General features: G+C 39.4%; 1 protein-coding gene across 5 annotated transcripts in view; it reads right to left on the bottom strand.

Moving 5' to 3' along the window:
- KRAS (KRAS proto-oncogene, GTPase) overlaps positions 1 to 17,767 on the bottom strand; it is a 100,246-nt gene that overhangs the window by 32,351 nt on the left and 50,128 nt on the right. For 2 of the 5 annotated variants that reach the window (XM_019737771.2, XM_019737762.2), the window contains exons 1-2: positions 5,892 to 6,071; positions 1,888 to 2,009 (exon numbers count right to left, since the gene is read on the bottom strand). In XM_019737771.2, the coding sequence (XP_019593330.1) occupies positions 1,888 to 1,998 (111 nt within the window). In that variant the 5' untranslated portion in view covers positions 1,999 to 2,009; positions 5,892 to 6,071. Of the gene's footprint in view, positions 1 to 1,887; positions 2,010 to 3,717; positions 3,737 to 5,891; positions 6,081 to 17,767 lie in introns of those variants that run through there. The other 3 variants (XM_019737747.2, XM_074325916.1, XM_019737755.2) reach the window with 3 other exon arrangements.

Here is a 17,767-nt window from a genome sequence, read left to right as displayed (position 1 = left end):
TCAATGTGCCCAGAGTCAAGTCTGGTTTGGCAGAAATCATAATCAGTTATGGGTTTGAGTTTATAAACTTTTTCTACCTTCCTCCCAAATAAAGGATTAACTTTTAGCTTTACTTCTTTAAGATTTATATTGCACGTTAAGACTTTTGGCCAAAAGATTTCCTAACCTGTTTTATTACATTATCGAATACATATAGTATTCATGATCTTTGATACGAAACAGTGTAATGGAATTCCTCAGATTTTCAGAGAAGATGAGGGTACTTCTTCTAAAACCATCTTCCAAAATCCCAGGAAAACTTCCACGCTTAACCTGAATTCTACTTAAAACTCCCTTTTTACTTCTGATTTAAATGGTGGAGTAGGCCAGTAGCCTTGGCTTTAGAAATGAGTGAACTATTTAATCATCCTCGAAGAAAATAAAAAAAGAAAAATAAACAAAACCATTATTCAACTGGCTTGTCAAGAGAAAAATATATAAAGACAATTATATAGGTGTTCCACTTCAGTTAGACCCTCCCCCTTTACTAATACAAATTCTTAAACTTGGAAGCCAAATAAAAGTTTCTTCTATGTTTAAATTAAATCTTTGCAAATAGTGCTATTTCTCCATTTTTTTCCTGCAGTACCAAAAATATTTGACATTTCCTTATAAAACTTATCTAATCAATCTTCAAAGTCTAAATTGCATAAACATCTTGCCAAGGCCACCAATGCCCTCAGAATCTACCTCAGTGAAGTGTTTCTTCAAGACATTACACAGCACTAACAGGGCATGTGCCAGCACAGTACCTTAACAAGGCATCCTAGATTCCACAGCTTGGGACTCAGAGAAAGCTCTGGGAAATTTTTCAGATCTGACTTAAAAAACTGGTACATTGGATCAAGAATAAAAACTAAGGGGTTAGAATTGTTTAACCTGGGGTAAAGAAGTCTAAGAAATAATCTAACAACCTAAGTCTATTTCAAAGACAAGGCAACGTGTTTAGTTCCATCTCCACTGGTATTAAACTTAACGTGAAGATTCAGATTATGCATAAAATACAGTAATTATTACACTATGGAAATGAGTTAATGAGGACAGTTGTGCCATCCCCTCCTGCAGGTCTCTGGGATTAAATTAATCCTTATCTGCTTGATACTACCCGACCTCTCAAGGTCACTTCCATGCCTTTATCATTTTGCTGCTTGCCTTTACTTTGGTAATTTTTCATTAAGGTAAAAAGGTCTGAAAATTAGTCATTAATCAATTTGTAATAAAAACAATTCTAACATTTCCATAAGCAAATTAAAAAAGGGTTGCAAATGATTATATATCACCTTATATATATAGATATACACACACATAATATATGCAAAGAATGAGTTTTTAAAAATGCATCAGATAGCTGTATGGTCTCCACTACTTCAATATGAAGACAAAACAGGGACATACTACTAATTAATTATTTTTTAAATCACCATCAAATGATTAGATTTCACCAATACAATTCAACTCTAATACGTGACATCAAAAATACCCAAAAAATCCATAAGTAGACACATTTTTTTTTAAAAAAAGAGTGTTAGGTACAGGTAAGATGTAATTTACATTTTCACCCTGTCACAAAACTCTGAAATACACTTCCAATCAAAATGCACAGAGAACAAAGGTCATGGATCTTGAGATTCTCTAGACAGAAGAAGGGCTCTCCATATCTATGGTTACATATAACTTCATAGTAAAGGCTTGAAACCCAAGTACATTTCTGATAACTTAAGAAAATTATTTTCAGTATAATTATCTTATAATGAACAGCCCCCCAAAAATGACCAAAGAAACCTTTTTTTGGTACCCAAAGGATGGGCCTGCACGGATTAATATGCATAGTATTAAAACAAGATTTACCTCTATCGTAGGATCATATTCATCCACAAAGTGATTCTGAATTAGCTGTATCGTCAAGGCACTCTTGCCTACGCCACCAGCTCCAACTACCACAAGTTTATATTCAGTCATTTTCAGCAGGCCTTATAATAAAAATAATGAAAATGTGACTAAATTAGAACATGTGCCACACATGAGGTTAATATAACCTGGACAGTCTATACCTTTTAACACAAATTGACCTTTATATGGAAAATTATTTCAAAATACCTCACAAGATTCAATGATTAAAACTTCAGTTGACTACCGATGTATATTGTAATGAATTGTACTACATTTACAAACTCCCACATCAACATTTGAGAAAAATGCATTCACAGTACAAAGTTCTTTTATCTTATATTCAGGTTGTTCTATCTAAACAGCCAGTGTGCTGTTCTGTAGCAGTTAATGGCTCTCAAAGGAACATGCCATGACTTTACTCAGTACAAGTGTCTAGCACAATGCTCTATACCCAGTAGACACACCCACACAAAACTGTTGACAGCTATCTCTACAGTATTCCTAGTTGGCTCTGGCCCTGAAGAGTTACAAGTGGATATGCTAAGTGTCTTTGTTGGAGCCAGAGCTATAGAAAACTTTTTTAAAGGCATCAGCATAGTTAGTTGTCCTGGACAGTTAGCAAAAATCAGACGGGGGGGTGGGGGGGTGGGGGGGGATAAAGGGTTGCGGGAGTTACCAAGTAAAGTTGGTCTGTGTAGTGAGGAAATAAAAATTGAGACATCAAAGCAAGTAAACACAATATCTGATGACATTTTAATCTGTAAAATATCTGCTGGGGAAAACAATGGTGTGAAATCTAAGAGAACTTTGGGAATTTTGAAGTATTCAGTATAGTTAATTTGATCATCAATCACAATATGTAATCCTGTATTAGTGCTGAAAATAGCGCTTTGCACAAGAAAAGTATAATTATATAAAATTTAAATATAAGCACTGCTTTTAATGACAGGATTTTTAAAAGGCATAAGTGAATATTTCTCAGTAGTAATACCCGTCACTTTTACTCTTTCCATCTTGTACATCGTCTCCCAATAGTTGTAATAAATAATGATAACTTGTAAGGTTTAACAGCACAAGACAGAAAATATTTTTTTAAGTCAGCTGTTTCAAATCTTTTGAAATAAAATGCATTTCTTTAATTTTATCTCCTTTCCCTCAAGAACTACAGGATATTATTACAATTAAGGCACTGCAGATATAAATGCAGAATGGCAGTAAATGCACAATAATTTATCATAAGTAGTCCCAAATTAATGAATGTGCAGATATAAACGCTATATACATGCAGCACCATATTTACTGAAGACCAAGATTATTCAAATAGGCACCAAAAAAAAAAAAAAAAAAAACTAATATGGTTTTCCAAATGATAACATACTAACCACCCCCTCACCCTATTCCTGAGCCTTCTCACAAAGAGCAGACAGACTAGACAACTGTTGTATCACACACTGTTTGTTATATTACAGCTCCCCGGCGTCTTCTGTGCCACCTAGCCTTACTTGCTCTTATCTGGGGACACCTTGGGAACCACTACAAATATGTATCTTATTCTGTTTGCTCCCACTTTTTATTCCAAATACAGGCCATAGCAAATGGGATAGATAAGGAGAATCACACCAAAAAGTATCCTCTAGCTCCATGCCCACCAAATTCTGCAAAAGAATTTGGACAACCTAGAACAGTAGTTCTCAAAATGTGGTCCATTATGGTTCCTAAGGCTTTGGGGGGCGGGGGGAGTCAAAGAAGTCAAAATTTTTATCAAAATAATACTACAATGTTAATTACCATTTCCACTCTTGCTCTTGCACAAGTTTACAGTCTTCCAGATGTGTGATCACAGAAGACTGAATGCAGAAGCAGAGATAGGAATCCAGATGCCTTCTATTAATAATTAAGGAGATTTGCAAAAGTGTGAAACAATACCACTCTTCTAACTAATTTTGGTTTTTATTTTGAAAAAGTTATTTTTCATAAAAAATGCTATTTGTGTTACCAAGCAATGGGCTTATTATTTCTATTTTAAATTAATTAATGTTTAAACTTCTCAGTTTCCATTTCTATGATAGTAAATATTGACATACCCCATATTGGGATCTTCAGTCATTTTTAAGAATGCAAAGGGGTCCTTACAAACCAGAAAGTTTGCTAGCCTAGGAGATCCTGTGGATAGATATTGGATTAGAGCTTAGTTGTATATACACGTTTGAACTCTGAGGCAGACACACCATCTATGTGTTATCCAGTGGTAGTTTGTGAAAAAAATCCTTGAATTGAATTTTAAAAATCAAGTAACATTTAAGTCCACTACAGACAATTGGGTTCCCAGGTAGTCTCACTGAAGATAAAATGCCAGAAGGAGCTTCCTCACCCAAAACTACAAAAGCTACAACCCAACATTTGGGTAAGAAAAAAAAACTCACTTTTATTTGTCATAAAACTGAATTATCATCTCATCTACCATTTTAAGCACCCAGTACTGATACCATATTTGATGTCTATAGTCTATTACATGATCAAGTCAGCATTTTGGACATTAGTCACGTAAGAGTGACATCACTCATATGGTTGATTCTGATAATTTATGAACAGATTTTTCTGCCTTTGTAATTTCTTTGTAAATGATTTTCCATTACAAATGTAACATGCATACTGTGTAAAAAATTATAAAATACCTTTATAATTATAAAATACCTTAAAATTATAAAATACCTTAGCCTCTGGTTTTGATAGATATCAAGATTTAAGAAAGCCAGCTAGCTTATTTCAAGCAGTTGGCTGGCAGATTGCTACAATTAACTCCTCTTGTAAATCCGTGACAAGAAATTGTGTGAGTGCTGTTTAAGAGAACTGTAATAACTCTTGGGATGGATGTCAAATTTGTAAGGATAAGGGTAATACAGAAGAGATAAGGGAAAGGACAAGAACAGGCAAATTAAACTTCAAGTATGATTTTGGCTATTACTGTCTACACTCAAAAAGCAAGGGAAAAGCCTACTCAACTAGCAAGAGAAAAGTCCCTGCTTCTGCTCTGCGGGTTTTCTGCGTGTGTTTGAACTTGACAAAGCAAAAGAGACCTCCTGGGATTAACTTTTTTCTTTTCACCAAGTCACAGGCTTTATGTTGTAGGGTGTTGGCCACCTGTTCTTCCATCTCTACCTCCACCTCCTCCTTTGTGGCCACAGCAATGTCACAGCCCATACATGGGGGAGGGGAGCAGTCAGTAACTCGGCTGCAGATGCATTTTTTTCCCCAAACACAATAACCTCAAACAGTGGTCCCGAAGCACCTGCCTATACTCTTCCAAAACGTGACCTCCCCCCTTACTCATATATCCCCCTACACACTGAAAAGGACCACTATCCGTCCCGTCTGCGCTCGAGGGAGAAGTTTATTCCTTGGTCCTAGAGATGCTAGATGCAGCAGGGAAGGCAGCAACCGAGGCGAGCCGAGTGCTGGGAAGGGAGGAAGAGGTGCGGGAGCGAAGGGAGAGAGGGAGGTGGTGTTGGGGGGGCAGAGAAAAAGAGAAAGCGAGAGAGAGACAAGGGGGAGGGGAGACTGGAGCGCAACGGGAGTAACCTCCACCGCACCCGACCGCCCGGAGGGGCAGCCCGCCCGGCCGGCGAGTTTCTCCCGGGCCGCCTCCAGCCGCAGCTCTAGAGGAGGAGGAAGGAAGGGGTTCCCCGTCCAGGAAGCAGCACAAGCGGCGGCCGCCTCTAGCCTCACCCTCCTCAGCCCCGCACCGCCTATTCCCCATTGCCCGCGTCGCCGTGTCCCCACGCCTCTCGCTGCAGACCACCCCCACAGCGTCCGCCAGCTCGCTCTCCCCGGCTCCACGCCCGCGCCCCCTTCCCGCCCCTCGCGGGACCCCTAATTCATTCACTCGCCGCCGGCCCCGCCCGGCGCGGGCGAGAAGGGTCGGGACCAGGGCAGGGGCCCAAGAGGGGTGGTCTGCTCCGTACCTCTCTCCCGCACCTGGGAGCCGCCAAGCCTCTGGCCCCCGCCGCCGCCTTCAGTGCCTGCACCGCGCTCGCTCCCCGTCCGAAATGGCGGGGGCCGAGAGTACTGGCCGAGTAGCCGCCACCGCCGCCACCGCCGCCGCTACCGCCGCCGCTGTGCCTCCGCTGCCGCGGCCGCCGCCTAGGGAAATCGAGCTCCGAGCGCACCGATGAGTTCGGGGCCGGGCGGACGCAGAGGGCAGAGCTATCGACGCGCTCGGTGCTCGATTCCTCTCCAGACGGGTGTGCGGGGAGGGAGCGGCGGAGGGCGGTATGGGAAGAGGGAAGACAGCGAGCGGGCGAGCGCCGTCGGGGTGGAGGAGGGGGCCGGGCCTTTCCCGGGGAGGGGGACAGGCCAGCGGAGGAGGAGCGAGGGCCGACTGAAGAAAGCCGTGGCGAGAGTGGCGGAGGAAGGGGGAGTCGGACAGGTGGAGCTGGAGGGTCTGGGCGGCGCCTCGGCGGGGGCCATTGCTGGACCCAAGCGGCCGCCCGCCCCCTGGTTCTAGCAGCGGAGCGGAACCCGCAGCCGCACATTCGGAACCGGACGGACCCTCGGTGGGCAACACTCACACACACACCCACACCGGAGAGACAACCATAAGCGACTTTGCCGCACCCCTCTCGGTTCTACGTGGAGAAGCTGCGAAAATCCCGCCACCCCCTCGGGGTCGGCCTACAGTTGTGTACTTTCATTTACTATAATTTATTCCATGTAAATAAACATGCAGTCACCAAATGTGGGAGGGGGAGACGGGGCAGGCAGCCCTCCAGCCTGGGGCTTCCGGATCCAGGTTGATTATTACCCGCCTCAACACTCGAGGGTGGGGAACCTAGCCCCAGGCCCGCACAAACCTGACAGACCCTTTCATCGTTAATCTTAGGTGGGAAGGGGTCTGTTATTTTTGGTGGTGGTTTCTATGGATATTTTGAAACGGTCACAGGTGACTCTGAACAGGGACCTCAAATGTATTTATTGCCCCTGATGGCACCAGCAGAACACAAGGTAATAAGTAGAAATGCCCTTGATAGTTTAGACCTGAGGAAAATCATTCAAACATTAATTAGAAGATTGAGCTTAATCAGTTAACATTCAGAGAGTGAACACATAAAACAATGAGACAGTTTAGTATACCCAGAGTCTGCGTGGATACACTACCTAGAAAGGTAAATTGTCCACACGAATAAAACAATTATTTTAAATCCCAACTATTGTATCTGTTAACGAAGGCCTTTCGCCAACTGTCACCCTTTCTTCCTACCCCATATGTGGGCTGTAATCTGCAGGATTTGTGCCTGTTGCCCTGGCCCTGTCTTAGCAATTGGTAGCAGGTACAAGAGACGAAGTGGAACACGGGAACACGCGTCCAGTATACATCCACAAAACTTCCTCTGTCTCCTACTTATAAATCTTCAGATGTCTTCTAATGAGTTTTTTTCCCCATAAAAGATCATCTATGATACTGCATCTCTTCATCCTTCCCCCCAAATCCTATCTCTCTTCCTGCTTTATTTTTCCCCTAGAGCACTTACCACCTTCTAATATAGTGCATAACTTATTTGTTTTCCTGTCTCTCTCCCACCAGAATACAAGCTCCCTGAGGGCAAGGATTTTTGTCTGTTTTACTTACTGATATATTTCCAGTGCCTACAACACAATAGGCACTCAATAAATATTTGTGGAATGTTGAATGAATTGAAGTTATGTATCCTCCTTCTGAACTCTGTGACTCTAAGACTAAGTGTCTTTCTCTGTAATCTGTTTGCACCTTCTTACAAAATCTGCCTTTAAACTCACCCAAGTCACCTTCTGATAAGACACACCCTATGAAGTCCAGGAAAGAATCTGTGCATAAGGGACACAATGAGTTTTTGTTAAATGAGTGCATTTGCACTTATTTGGATGTTGCTTTGTAGTCACTCTTAAATATGAATCACAGATTTATTTTGTTCAACTTCAAGTACACAATAAACTCTTGTTTTCTCTGACAGCAGCTAATACAACGTTCTCCCTGTAGTTGGTGCTCCATAAATCTTAAAAAGACTAATATAGAGGAGGGAAAAGCTGTATATTGCACTTATGGTGATTATAAAAATTCTGGCATTAGTAGAAACCTAATCCATCCACACACTCAGTTATCATCTAGGCTCATGATCCCCAAAGCAAATCTACATCCTGCTATCTGTTCCGTGGACCCTACACTCCAGCTTCACCTCACATACTTCATCTCTCCTTCCTTTCACTCCTACAGCAATGTGTATATATATGCTCTGTCAAGCCTTTCCACCATTCAGTCCTGGGTGCTTGCACAGAAGCCAGCAACCCCCTCCCCAACACTCTTTCTGTCCTTTACCCAGAGCTTAGAGCAGTGGGTCTCAAAGGTTAAGTGCTTCATGAAGCATCTGGCATACTTTAAAAATGCAAGTTCCTAGGCCTCTCACCCAGATATCCCATTCAGTTGGTCTAAGGTTTTGTTGAACCAGAAATTTTCATTTGTAACAAATCAGGTGATCCTAAATTGGTGGTTAGCAGTCTGTACATTGAGAAACTCTGATCTAGATACTCAAATTCTTCTCTTCTCTTGGATAATGCAATTTCCACTATCTTTTGGGGTTGTTCCTCAAGCCTGGTGGCTGCACTGAATAGTCTCCCTGACTCTCCCTTTCTTTGCTCTCCCCAAGGACAAAGACACAGGCCCATACTGTAATCATGATGGGAAAAGAGAGAGAGGAATAACAAAAGTATAAACCTGGGGATGCCAGGCTTGCTCTGAATTTTCTACCTTCTACTATTGTATTCTGGGAAGGTAGCCACATATACACGTGCACGTACACGTATCCTCTTGATCTTGCTTTATGAAGATCATGCTGACCCTTTCCTTCATGAGATACCTTCTTCTGAAGGTATAATTAAAGCAAGACAACAAAAATATCCTTGTGTTAGTGGGGCTCTTACCAGATATAAAACGGCAGGACATGTTCAGAGCACCGCAAATGCTGAGGGTTTATTTTAAGGAAATAAGGAAACTTCAGAAAGTCATAACGGAACTACTGCTCATTCTAAGAATTAACTGCAGTTCTTGTGATCCAGCAACAGTCATGGGTACCTTGCTCATCCCCTCACTGACAGGCATCTATTGACCATATTCTAGTAATTTTGTCATTCTCCTGAATCATATCTCTCTGCTTCTTTCTCATATCACTCTCAGCTTCTACTGTTATCTCTGCTTCTAGAGGTCACTTCCTGTGACTTACATTTAAAACATCCCAAGAGAGAGGATCTGAATGCAATCTGGCATTCACTATTCAATAAGAACGGCCTTTGTGGAATACAGTTTTCCTGATGGGCCATCTGATTGGTGGCTAGTCTTCTTTATGCCTGGTTTAGAGATGATTGACTTGGCTTGGGTGCCAATCCTGGGTCTAGACATTAGTGGCCAGAGTAGCAGGACACAATCAGGGAAAGTTAAGCAGGACAAGCCACCTTTGGATGCTTTCATGGACTATATGTCCGTTTTCTCGGGTAGGAAATTTGTACTGGGTTTCCCCTAAAATAAGACCTAGCTGGACCATCAGTTCTAATGTGTCTTTTGGAGCAAAAATTAATGTAAGACCCAGTCTTATATTGTACTATATTATATAAGACTCAGTCGTATATAATATAGTATAATATAAGACCGGGTCTTATATTATATTAAAATAAAACCAGGTCTTATATTAATTTCTGTTCCAAAAGACGCATTAGAGCTGATGGTACGGCTAGGTCTTATTTTCGGGGAAACACGGTACCACTGAATAGGTACTTGCTTACCCAGCACATAATCTCTGGACACTTATTTCTTTAGACTTTGCATTCCTTTCTTGTATATCTGTTTTCTCCAGCAGGTTGTTGATTCCTCAGAGTCCCTGCCCAATTTTTATCCCACAGCTATTAGCCTCTACAAATATTTGTTGAAGTGAATAAAATCACAACAAAGCTTCAACCCTGTCTCTACATAGCCACTTCATTCTCATCTAGCCAATTTCTTAGACCATGTCTAAATGAATATCTTGTCATCATCTCAAATGCCTGTTCAAAACGAAATTCCTCTTCTAATTTCCCCAAACTAATACCCTCTCCAAAGTTTTCCATCTTGTCTGAGTGGCATCATGGTCCTTTAAAACTTTATATTCAAAAATTGAATTTTTAATCCACTCTGCACTCCAATTTGTTACAGCTCCCTTTAATTAAATTCCTAAGCAAGTTCTCCTATCTGCCTCTTCTACATTCTTTCCTTCACACCTACATTTCTGGAACAGCTTCCTCATGACTTTCCTACCTCCTGTCTTTCTTCTTTTCAATTCAGGCCATATGCTGCTGCCAAATTCATCTTCCTTACACATGTCTTTCATCATCATCAAGCATTTCCTCTTTTCCTACTCCATATAGACTGCATTCAAACAGATTATATATTTTAAAAGTGCAAAGAGTTACAAGCTAAGTGTCTAATTAGTACCTAAAGACGATGATAATTACTCTAGAAATTAGAGTGAGGAATGATCGTCGGTCCCAGCTAAGCCTTCACCAAGAGTGAATCTTGCTTACAAATCTTTAATAACTCTTTATATCCAACTGAATCATGGCCAAATTCTTGGTGCCCAGCTTTGGATAGCATCCACTGTCTGGCACCCTCCTGCCCTGTGACTTTATCTTCCACCTTTCAAAAGCTGTTGCTCTCTTCTCAAGCAAATCCCTTCTCTATGCCACAAAACTAGGATATTGTGTCTTTGCTCCTTTTTCACCCAGCATCTTTTTGCCTCTCTCTTTGCTTAAAATTCTCTTTCAAGATCTAGAACAAGTCCTACCTCCTTTAGAAAGCTTTGTTAATTATGCCATCTTTTTCTTAACATCTTTCTCTACACATTATTTCAAATGAGTTAATAATGTCTGCCCAAGTAAACTCTTAAATTCTAAAGGCAGGAGCCATATCTTAAGTGTGTGAACCCCACCCAACCATACAACCCTAGTTCACTTCAATTATTCAGTAACTACAGGAGTACATACAATGTGCTTATCAGCAAGGTAAACATAATGAAAGGTATGTTTGAGGAAGATTGGAATGGTAACAAATGCAGAAAAGATTGGAAGGGAAAAAGACCTCAGGTAAGGGGTTTTGTGACTGGGATAACAGTACCCAGTGGCAGTGGGAATGGTGTACTGGCTGAATTTACTAGTTATGTGAGCTAGAACAAATCCATGAATCTCCGCAAGCTTTGTGTTTAAGAAGGGAGCAGTGATATCACAGTTACCATTTATTTGTTAAACTCCTCTCATGAGCCAGACTAGTTTCATATACTATTTTAAACAAAGAACAAATAGATCCTCTATCTGTTCGCTTCTGTTCTTTACTGCTACCCCTGAATTCCAAGCCACCATCCATTGTCCCACTCCCAGGGGACAGTCTCTGTTAATAGATCCCTTGCTTCTCCTCTTGCTCCTCTTCAATCCATTTCCCATGGAGCAGCCAGATTGAATCTTTTCTAAATGCGAATTGAATCATGTGACCAGATCGAGCTCTCCAAAGGCTTTTCTAGCTCCCAAAAGAAAATTCAAACTCCTTCGAGTCACTTCATGATGTAGTTTTTACCTACTTTTGATCACATCATGTATAACCCCTCTCCTCACTAGGCTCCAACTACACTAGTCACCTTTTCCTTCTCATTACATACAAAGCTCATTCCCTCCTCAGAGCCTTGAACTAGCAGTTTTCTGAGCCCAGCACGCTCCAGCCGGCCAGCCTCTTCTTGCCTTACAGGTATCAGCTTACACTACCACCGCTTCAGTGAGTGATTCCCCAACACCCAGTCTAAATCAGCATTCCCCACCCTATTCCCTGACTTCTACCCTTCAACAAATCACTCCTTCACACAAGGGCTTGTTTTAGCTTGCTTATCATACCTGAAATTATCTTTGTTTATTTGATTGCTTGTCTGTTTCTCCCCTGAAATATATATTTCATTAGCCATGGATCACCGAATCCTCAATACCCAGAGAGAGCTTGGCACACAATAGTCACTTAATAAAGACTTGTGGATAAATGTCTAAAAAGAGAATAATAGGACTAATAATCCATTCTAAGTGAGGACTTTGCAAGTCAATTAAAGTCTCTTGTCTTTGTTTCTATCTACCTAATTCAATAGCACTTCATTTAGTGCTTGACTTGCTTTTAGGAATACTAGAAATCAGAAGTATTTTTTAAAATTACTTCCTTCTAATTCCCCAAGGAGGTGCTCACTGGACTACCTATTGATTACAAGCCTTATTTTCCTAGTTTTTGTCATTTCTCCTTAATCACAGTGTTAAATACATTGTAAGGTGTTTCTATTCCATTCATGGTAATGTACAGTCAAATAGAGCTTCACTTGTGTGTATCAGTTTAACATTTTGGAGTCTAGGAGCATAAGATCCCTTTGGGACCAGGCATCTAATTTAGTATCTATATGTCTTCAGTTGAAAGAAGCAAGTCACTTTTTTTTTTTGCTAAATTCTTCTAGTCTCTGTAGAAGATTGTTTGCCTTGTCACATGCCCAGTGAAAGTCAAGATGCAAGTTTGTGAATGCACCAAAAATATAAGAAGACCAGTCATTCAGATGCTGAGAATCTAAAAGAAATTCTTCCTCTTCACTGATAGGGTGGTATTTCTTAGATTAGGGGTCTTTGACTATGTGGAAAGGCTATAAATGGTAATATAAATGATTATTTCACTTCATCCTGAATTCCTTTCATGAATAAGTCTAATGTCTGCATAAAATTATTCTATCCTAATGTATGTACAAACCTCAACGAACCCAGATATTACCATTTATTTTATGCCTTTAAGAAGCCAATGTTAAACAAACAAACTCATAGTCACAGATAACAGTATGGCGGTTACCAGAGGGTAAGGAGAGTGGGGGTAAAAGGGAGTCAAATATATGGTGACAGAAGGAGACCGGCCTTTGGGTAGTGAGCACACAATGCAGTCAGTATACAGATGATGTATTATAGAATTATACACGTGAAACTTACCTAATGTTATTAACTAATGTTACCCCAATAAATTTAATTTTTTAAAAATGTTGTTTATCTTATTGAAATTTTTAAAAAAGGACCACGTTAGTTCATCTAACATGTTAGTAACCATTCATTCATTCATTCATTCAATCATTTGACAAGTATTTATTAAGCACTTACTATGACACTCTTTAAGGTATTTGGTACATTCATGCAAAATAACACAAAAACCTCTGCTCTCTTGGAGCTTACATTCTAAAGCAGTGGTTCTCAGACTTTTTGATTTCAGGATCTTTTCACATATTAATACTTAAAAATTATTGAGTTCCTTATTTATTAATTCATTTAAAATAACAATAATAAACTCATGGCATGTTAACAGAATTACATTTTATGAAAATAACTATATTTTTCAAAGTAGTGAGAAGAACAGCATTGTTTTAACATCTTTGCAAATCTCTCTAATGTCTGGCTTAATAGAAGAAGCTAGATTCCTGTATCTGTTCCTGAATTCTGTCTATTTAGATAGCACACATAAGACTCTAGAAAACACCGTTGTACACGCATTAGAGAAATGAATGTTAAAAAAGAAAACATTTTGGTATTACTGTGAATATAAGTTTGACCTCACAGACCTCCTAAAAATGTTTTGGAACCCCCAGTCGTGCATGGACCATACTTTGAGAACAGCTGTTCAAAAGAAATTTTTGTTAATTTTTGTTTTGTTTTGTTAATAAAACAAGGCCAAATTTAATAGAGACCAGTGCAATAATTAACTTTTCCAAATTTATTACTTTATTTCTCAGGACAAATTTTCTGACTCCCTGTAAGACAGCATCTATTGATAATGGTGATCGGGAGAAATTATCAAGATACGTATACAGGTAATACACATGCCCCAAATAATGTACTTCCTTGCAGTAATTGAAAACTCTTGTTTTTAGGTCAGTTTTGTGTTTTTGATGATCTTGAAGTACTTTATAGACATTAATTAACTGAACTTCCCAGGATGCCAATGAAACGTTTCCAAAAATAGCAAATTTTGTGCATTTTGCAGACAGTTTAACAGAGTAGCAGAGCTTGTCCTGCTTGAAGGAAAGTTGTGAGCAAAAACAAAGAATTATCATGTATTTATTGTGACTATAAATATACTATATATTCTCTAGATTGTTTTAATTTACCAGGTTTGTCAGGAGTATGGATAATACTGTTATAATGAAAGTTACGACTCTTAATGTCTCAACAATACTTGATTTTCTTTCTTTTATGTTCCTTCCTCCCTTCCACCCTCCTTCTTCTTTTCCTTTTTTGTCAGGAAAAAAACACCAAAACTATGAAACTTCTCAGAAACTAAATCTTAGCCTAGTTCCATAAAACACCTTGGCTCTCTAGAAGTTATCACTTAAGTGACCTCAAATTCATACTGTATCCCATCCACTGATATTCAAGTCAGTCACAATAAAATCTTGTCACTCCCTGTTCAAAACCTCCACTAGCTTCCCATCTCATTCAAAGGCAAAGTCCTCAAAATGACTCACAGAGGCCCCTTACCTTCCTAATCACATGTCTTCATCCCTCTTCCCTTTGCTTGCTCCATTGTTGACATACTGGCCTGCTCCTGCCCTGGGGACAGACCAGCAGATACTCACCTTGAGGCCTGTGCACTTGCTGTTCCTCCTGCCTGGAAGGCTCTTTCCCTCAGATAACTAACCACATGATTTGCTCCCTCACTTCCTTCATGTCTTTGCTGAAATGCCACTTTCTCAGTGAAGTTTCTGTTTACGCTATAACTTCCACTCCAGAACTCTCATTTTCCTTTATCTGTATTTCTTTTATCCATAGAACTTATCACCATCTGTCACACAATATGTTCCACTTATTTATTTGTTCACAATCTTCTTCCCTCAACTGCAAACTCAGCTAGGCGTGAGCTAGGATTTCTCTGTTCTATTCACTGTTGAATTCCCATCAGTAGAACACATAGTAGATACTCAAAAAACATTTGTTGAATTAAAAAGTAAAGAAATCCTTTGCACTTTGACCTGTGTCAGAATAAATAAGAGTGTGGTTAATCAAGGAAATATGTTAAAATATAAATATGTATTTCCAGAAAATCATCCTGAAACAAGCTATTACCTGAACAAGTAAGGACAAATGGATACGCCACTCAATTGTTTCTCCTGGCTTCAGAAAGGTACACAACTTGCATTGTTTTTTAAGTTAGTGGTAGGCCTACCCAAATGAATTCTGTTAATAGATGAAACTGTGATCAGAGTGTAAATTCTCACGATTTTATATGAGAGAAGGCATTTAACCACTTTTGAACATATTGTGTATATTTCTTGTTTTCTCTTTATGATTTAGAATACCTATTAACCTGAAATCAGTTTTAGGAAAACAAACAAAACAAAAAAAGCCCTTAATAACCATCTAATTTTGTAAAAGAATTTTTTTGTGTGTGTGATTAAGTGTACACATATATAAAATCAAAGAGTAAATTCTATGCAACTGTATACAGTTCTCAATACAGTTTGAAAAACTCAGCGTTCTGAAAATAGGACAGAATGAAAAAATGTAAAAGTCTATGTCTCGTTAAGACTGAGAATGTGCACGTGTGTGGATTGTGGGGAATGTGCAGGTGTGTGTGTGTGTGTGTGTGTGTGTGTGTGTGTGTGTGTGTACTTTACCAACACTGAGTAATGCCTGAGGATGATAGCATCATCGGTCTAGCAGTTCTCGCCTAAGCAAGGCATTGGGATATGCTTAATTGTAAGAGTATCCACATGTCACTTATGACTAATATTAAAGTATTTCATACTTGACTTGGCTTTAAAAAACTTAATTCATGTTCAGAGTTATCCTTAGCATATGTTTCTCAAGCTGACATTAATTCTCATATGCTTTCTCAAGTGGGAGTTGCAGCTAGTTCCCATGGGAGTATATGATGAATGTGATTGTGTTCAACTGTTTGTGTCTCAGAGAGAAAAGATTGAGAAGCATTAGGCAGGTTATTTTTCTAAGGAAACTCAGAAATCCTACAAAATAAAGAAAGAGAAGAAAGAAAAGAAAAGCTTTGATGACACTATCAATAGACAGGAGGGCCATCTTTTTCAAATATTTCTAGAGTGGAATACTTGAAAGTGATTCATCATGAGCTTGGTTTCAGATGGTTACAGGCAGGCTGCTGCAATGAATGTGAGTTCACAGTGTGAAATGTGAATTTATAAAATTCCAAATGGTGCAATGTTATGCATTGAGACATTAACATAGGAAACTCAACATACAAAGGTAGATTGGTCTTGGTTTTGTTTAAAATCTAAGAATTCTCAGAGCATCTGAGAAAAAAGCATTACTTTGTAAAAGAATTTGGGACTGGTTAGATTTCAGTAACATCTCTACCCAAAATAGTAAACAACGTGTGGAGTAGTTATGACTTTCCTTATGTGCTGTTGAAGAAACAAGCTGTTACGGAATTTTGCATCTTGTATGCAATCCCATTGCTATAAATTAAAGGAAGATGTGTAGTATTGCTGTGTTACTGACTCATCATAAACAGCTGTAATAAATAAATAATGAAGATGCATATAAATGCAAAACATTAACACAAACACTAAATAGTAACACTAAAAAGTATGTGTAGTTTTACAATGACAATCAATAATCCACGTCACCTCTGACCTGCACTTTTGCACTGGGTTTCTAACTTGTCCCCCTGACTATGACTTTTCCCTCTTCAAATCCACTTTATATACTATTTTCAGATTGAGCTCTTGAAACACAATGCTGGCATCCCTCTCTTGTTTAGAATTCATGAGTGCCTAGACTACAAACAACTACAGAATAAAGTTCAAAACTGAATCTACATTTCCAACTAACATTCCTACTAATATTCCTCTTCAGATGCTTTACTTGAAGCTAAAGTTCTTTACTTTACTTCCCTATTTGTCCCACTGCGATGACTTTGTCCATTGCCTGGAATAGTACAGGTTTTAATGGGAAAGGGGGAGACCCAGGTGTAAGATGTGGTCCTTGGGTTTATTGGGAAGTGAATACCTTCAAAGGTGTAAGCCTTTGTAACTACTTTTTTCATAATATTCTTTCTTGTGTATTTTCATCATAGCCTCAAAAACTTCCATGACAACATAATACTTTAAAAACAATTCAAAATAAGTCAGACAGAGAAAGACAAATACCATATGATCTCACTTATATGTGGACTCTGAAGAAAAGAATAAGTGAATGAACTAATCAGAAACAGTTTTGGAGACATAGAGGAAAAACTGAGTGTTGCTAGATGGGCGGGGGGTGGGGATAAGGGGAAAGGTGAGGGGATTAGAAAAAAGTCAGTAACCACAAGATGGCCACGGGGTTTTGAAAATTAATTTGGGGAACGTAATCAATAATGTTGTAAAGATTTTGTAGGGTATCCGATGGACACTTGTCCCATTTAGGAGACCACCTCAGGGATGATGTAGATGCCTGAGCACTGCACTGTACACCTGAAGCTGAAGCCGAACAATAATGAATGCCAACTATAATTTTATATATATATGTATATATGTATGTATATACTTACAAGAAGCGAAGTACAGCATTAGGAATAGAGACAGTGGAAATGTAATGGCTCTGTGCGATGTCAGAGGGATAGTGGATGGGGGGAGGGGGTTCTCACAGTGTGAGGGATATAAATGATAAACGTCTAAGTATTACTTTGTCTTGTGCACCTGAAACTAATAAAAAAAAAAAAAACTTAAAAGAAAAAAAAAAAAACAATTCAGGGGTGGCCAGTTAGCTCACTTGGTTAGAGTAT

This window comes from Rhinolophus sinicus, linkage group LG02, assembly GCF_036562045.2.
Source record: "Rhinolophus sinicus isolate RSC01 linkage group LG02, ASM3656204v1, whole genome shotgun sequence".
NCBI classification, from domain to species: domain Eukaryota; kingdom Metazoa; phylum Chordata; class Mammalia; order Chiroptera; family Rhinolophidae; genus Rhinolophus; species Rhinolophus sinicus.
This window is presented reverse-complemented; position numbering and strand designations above follow the sequence as displayed.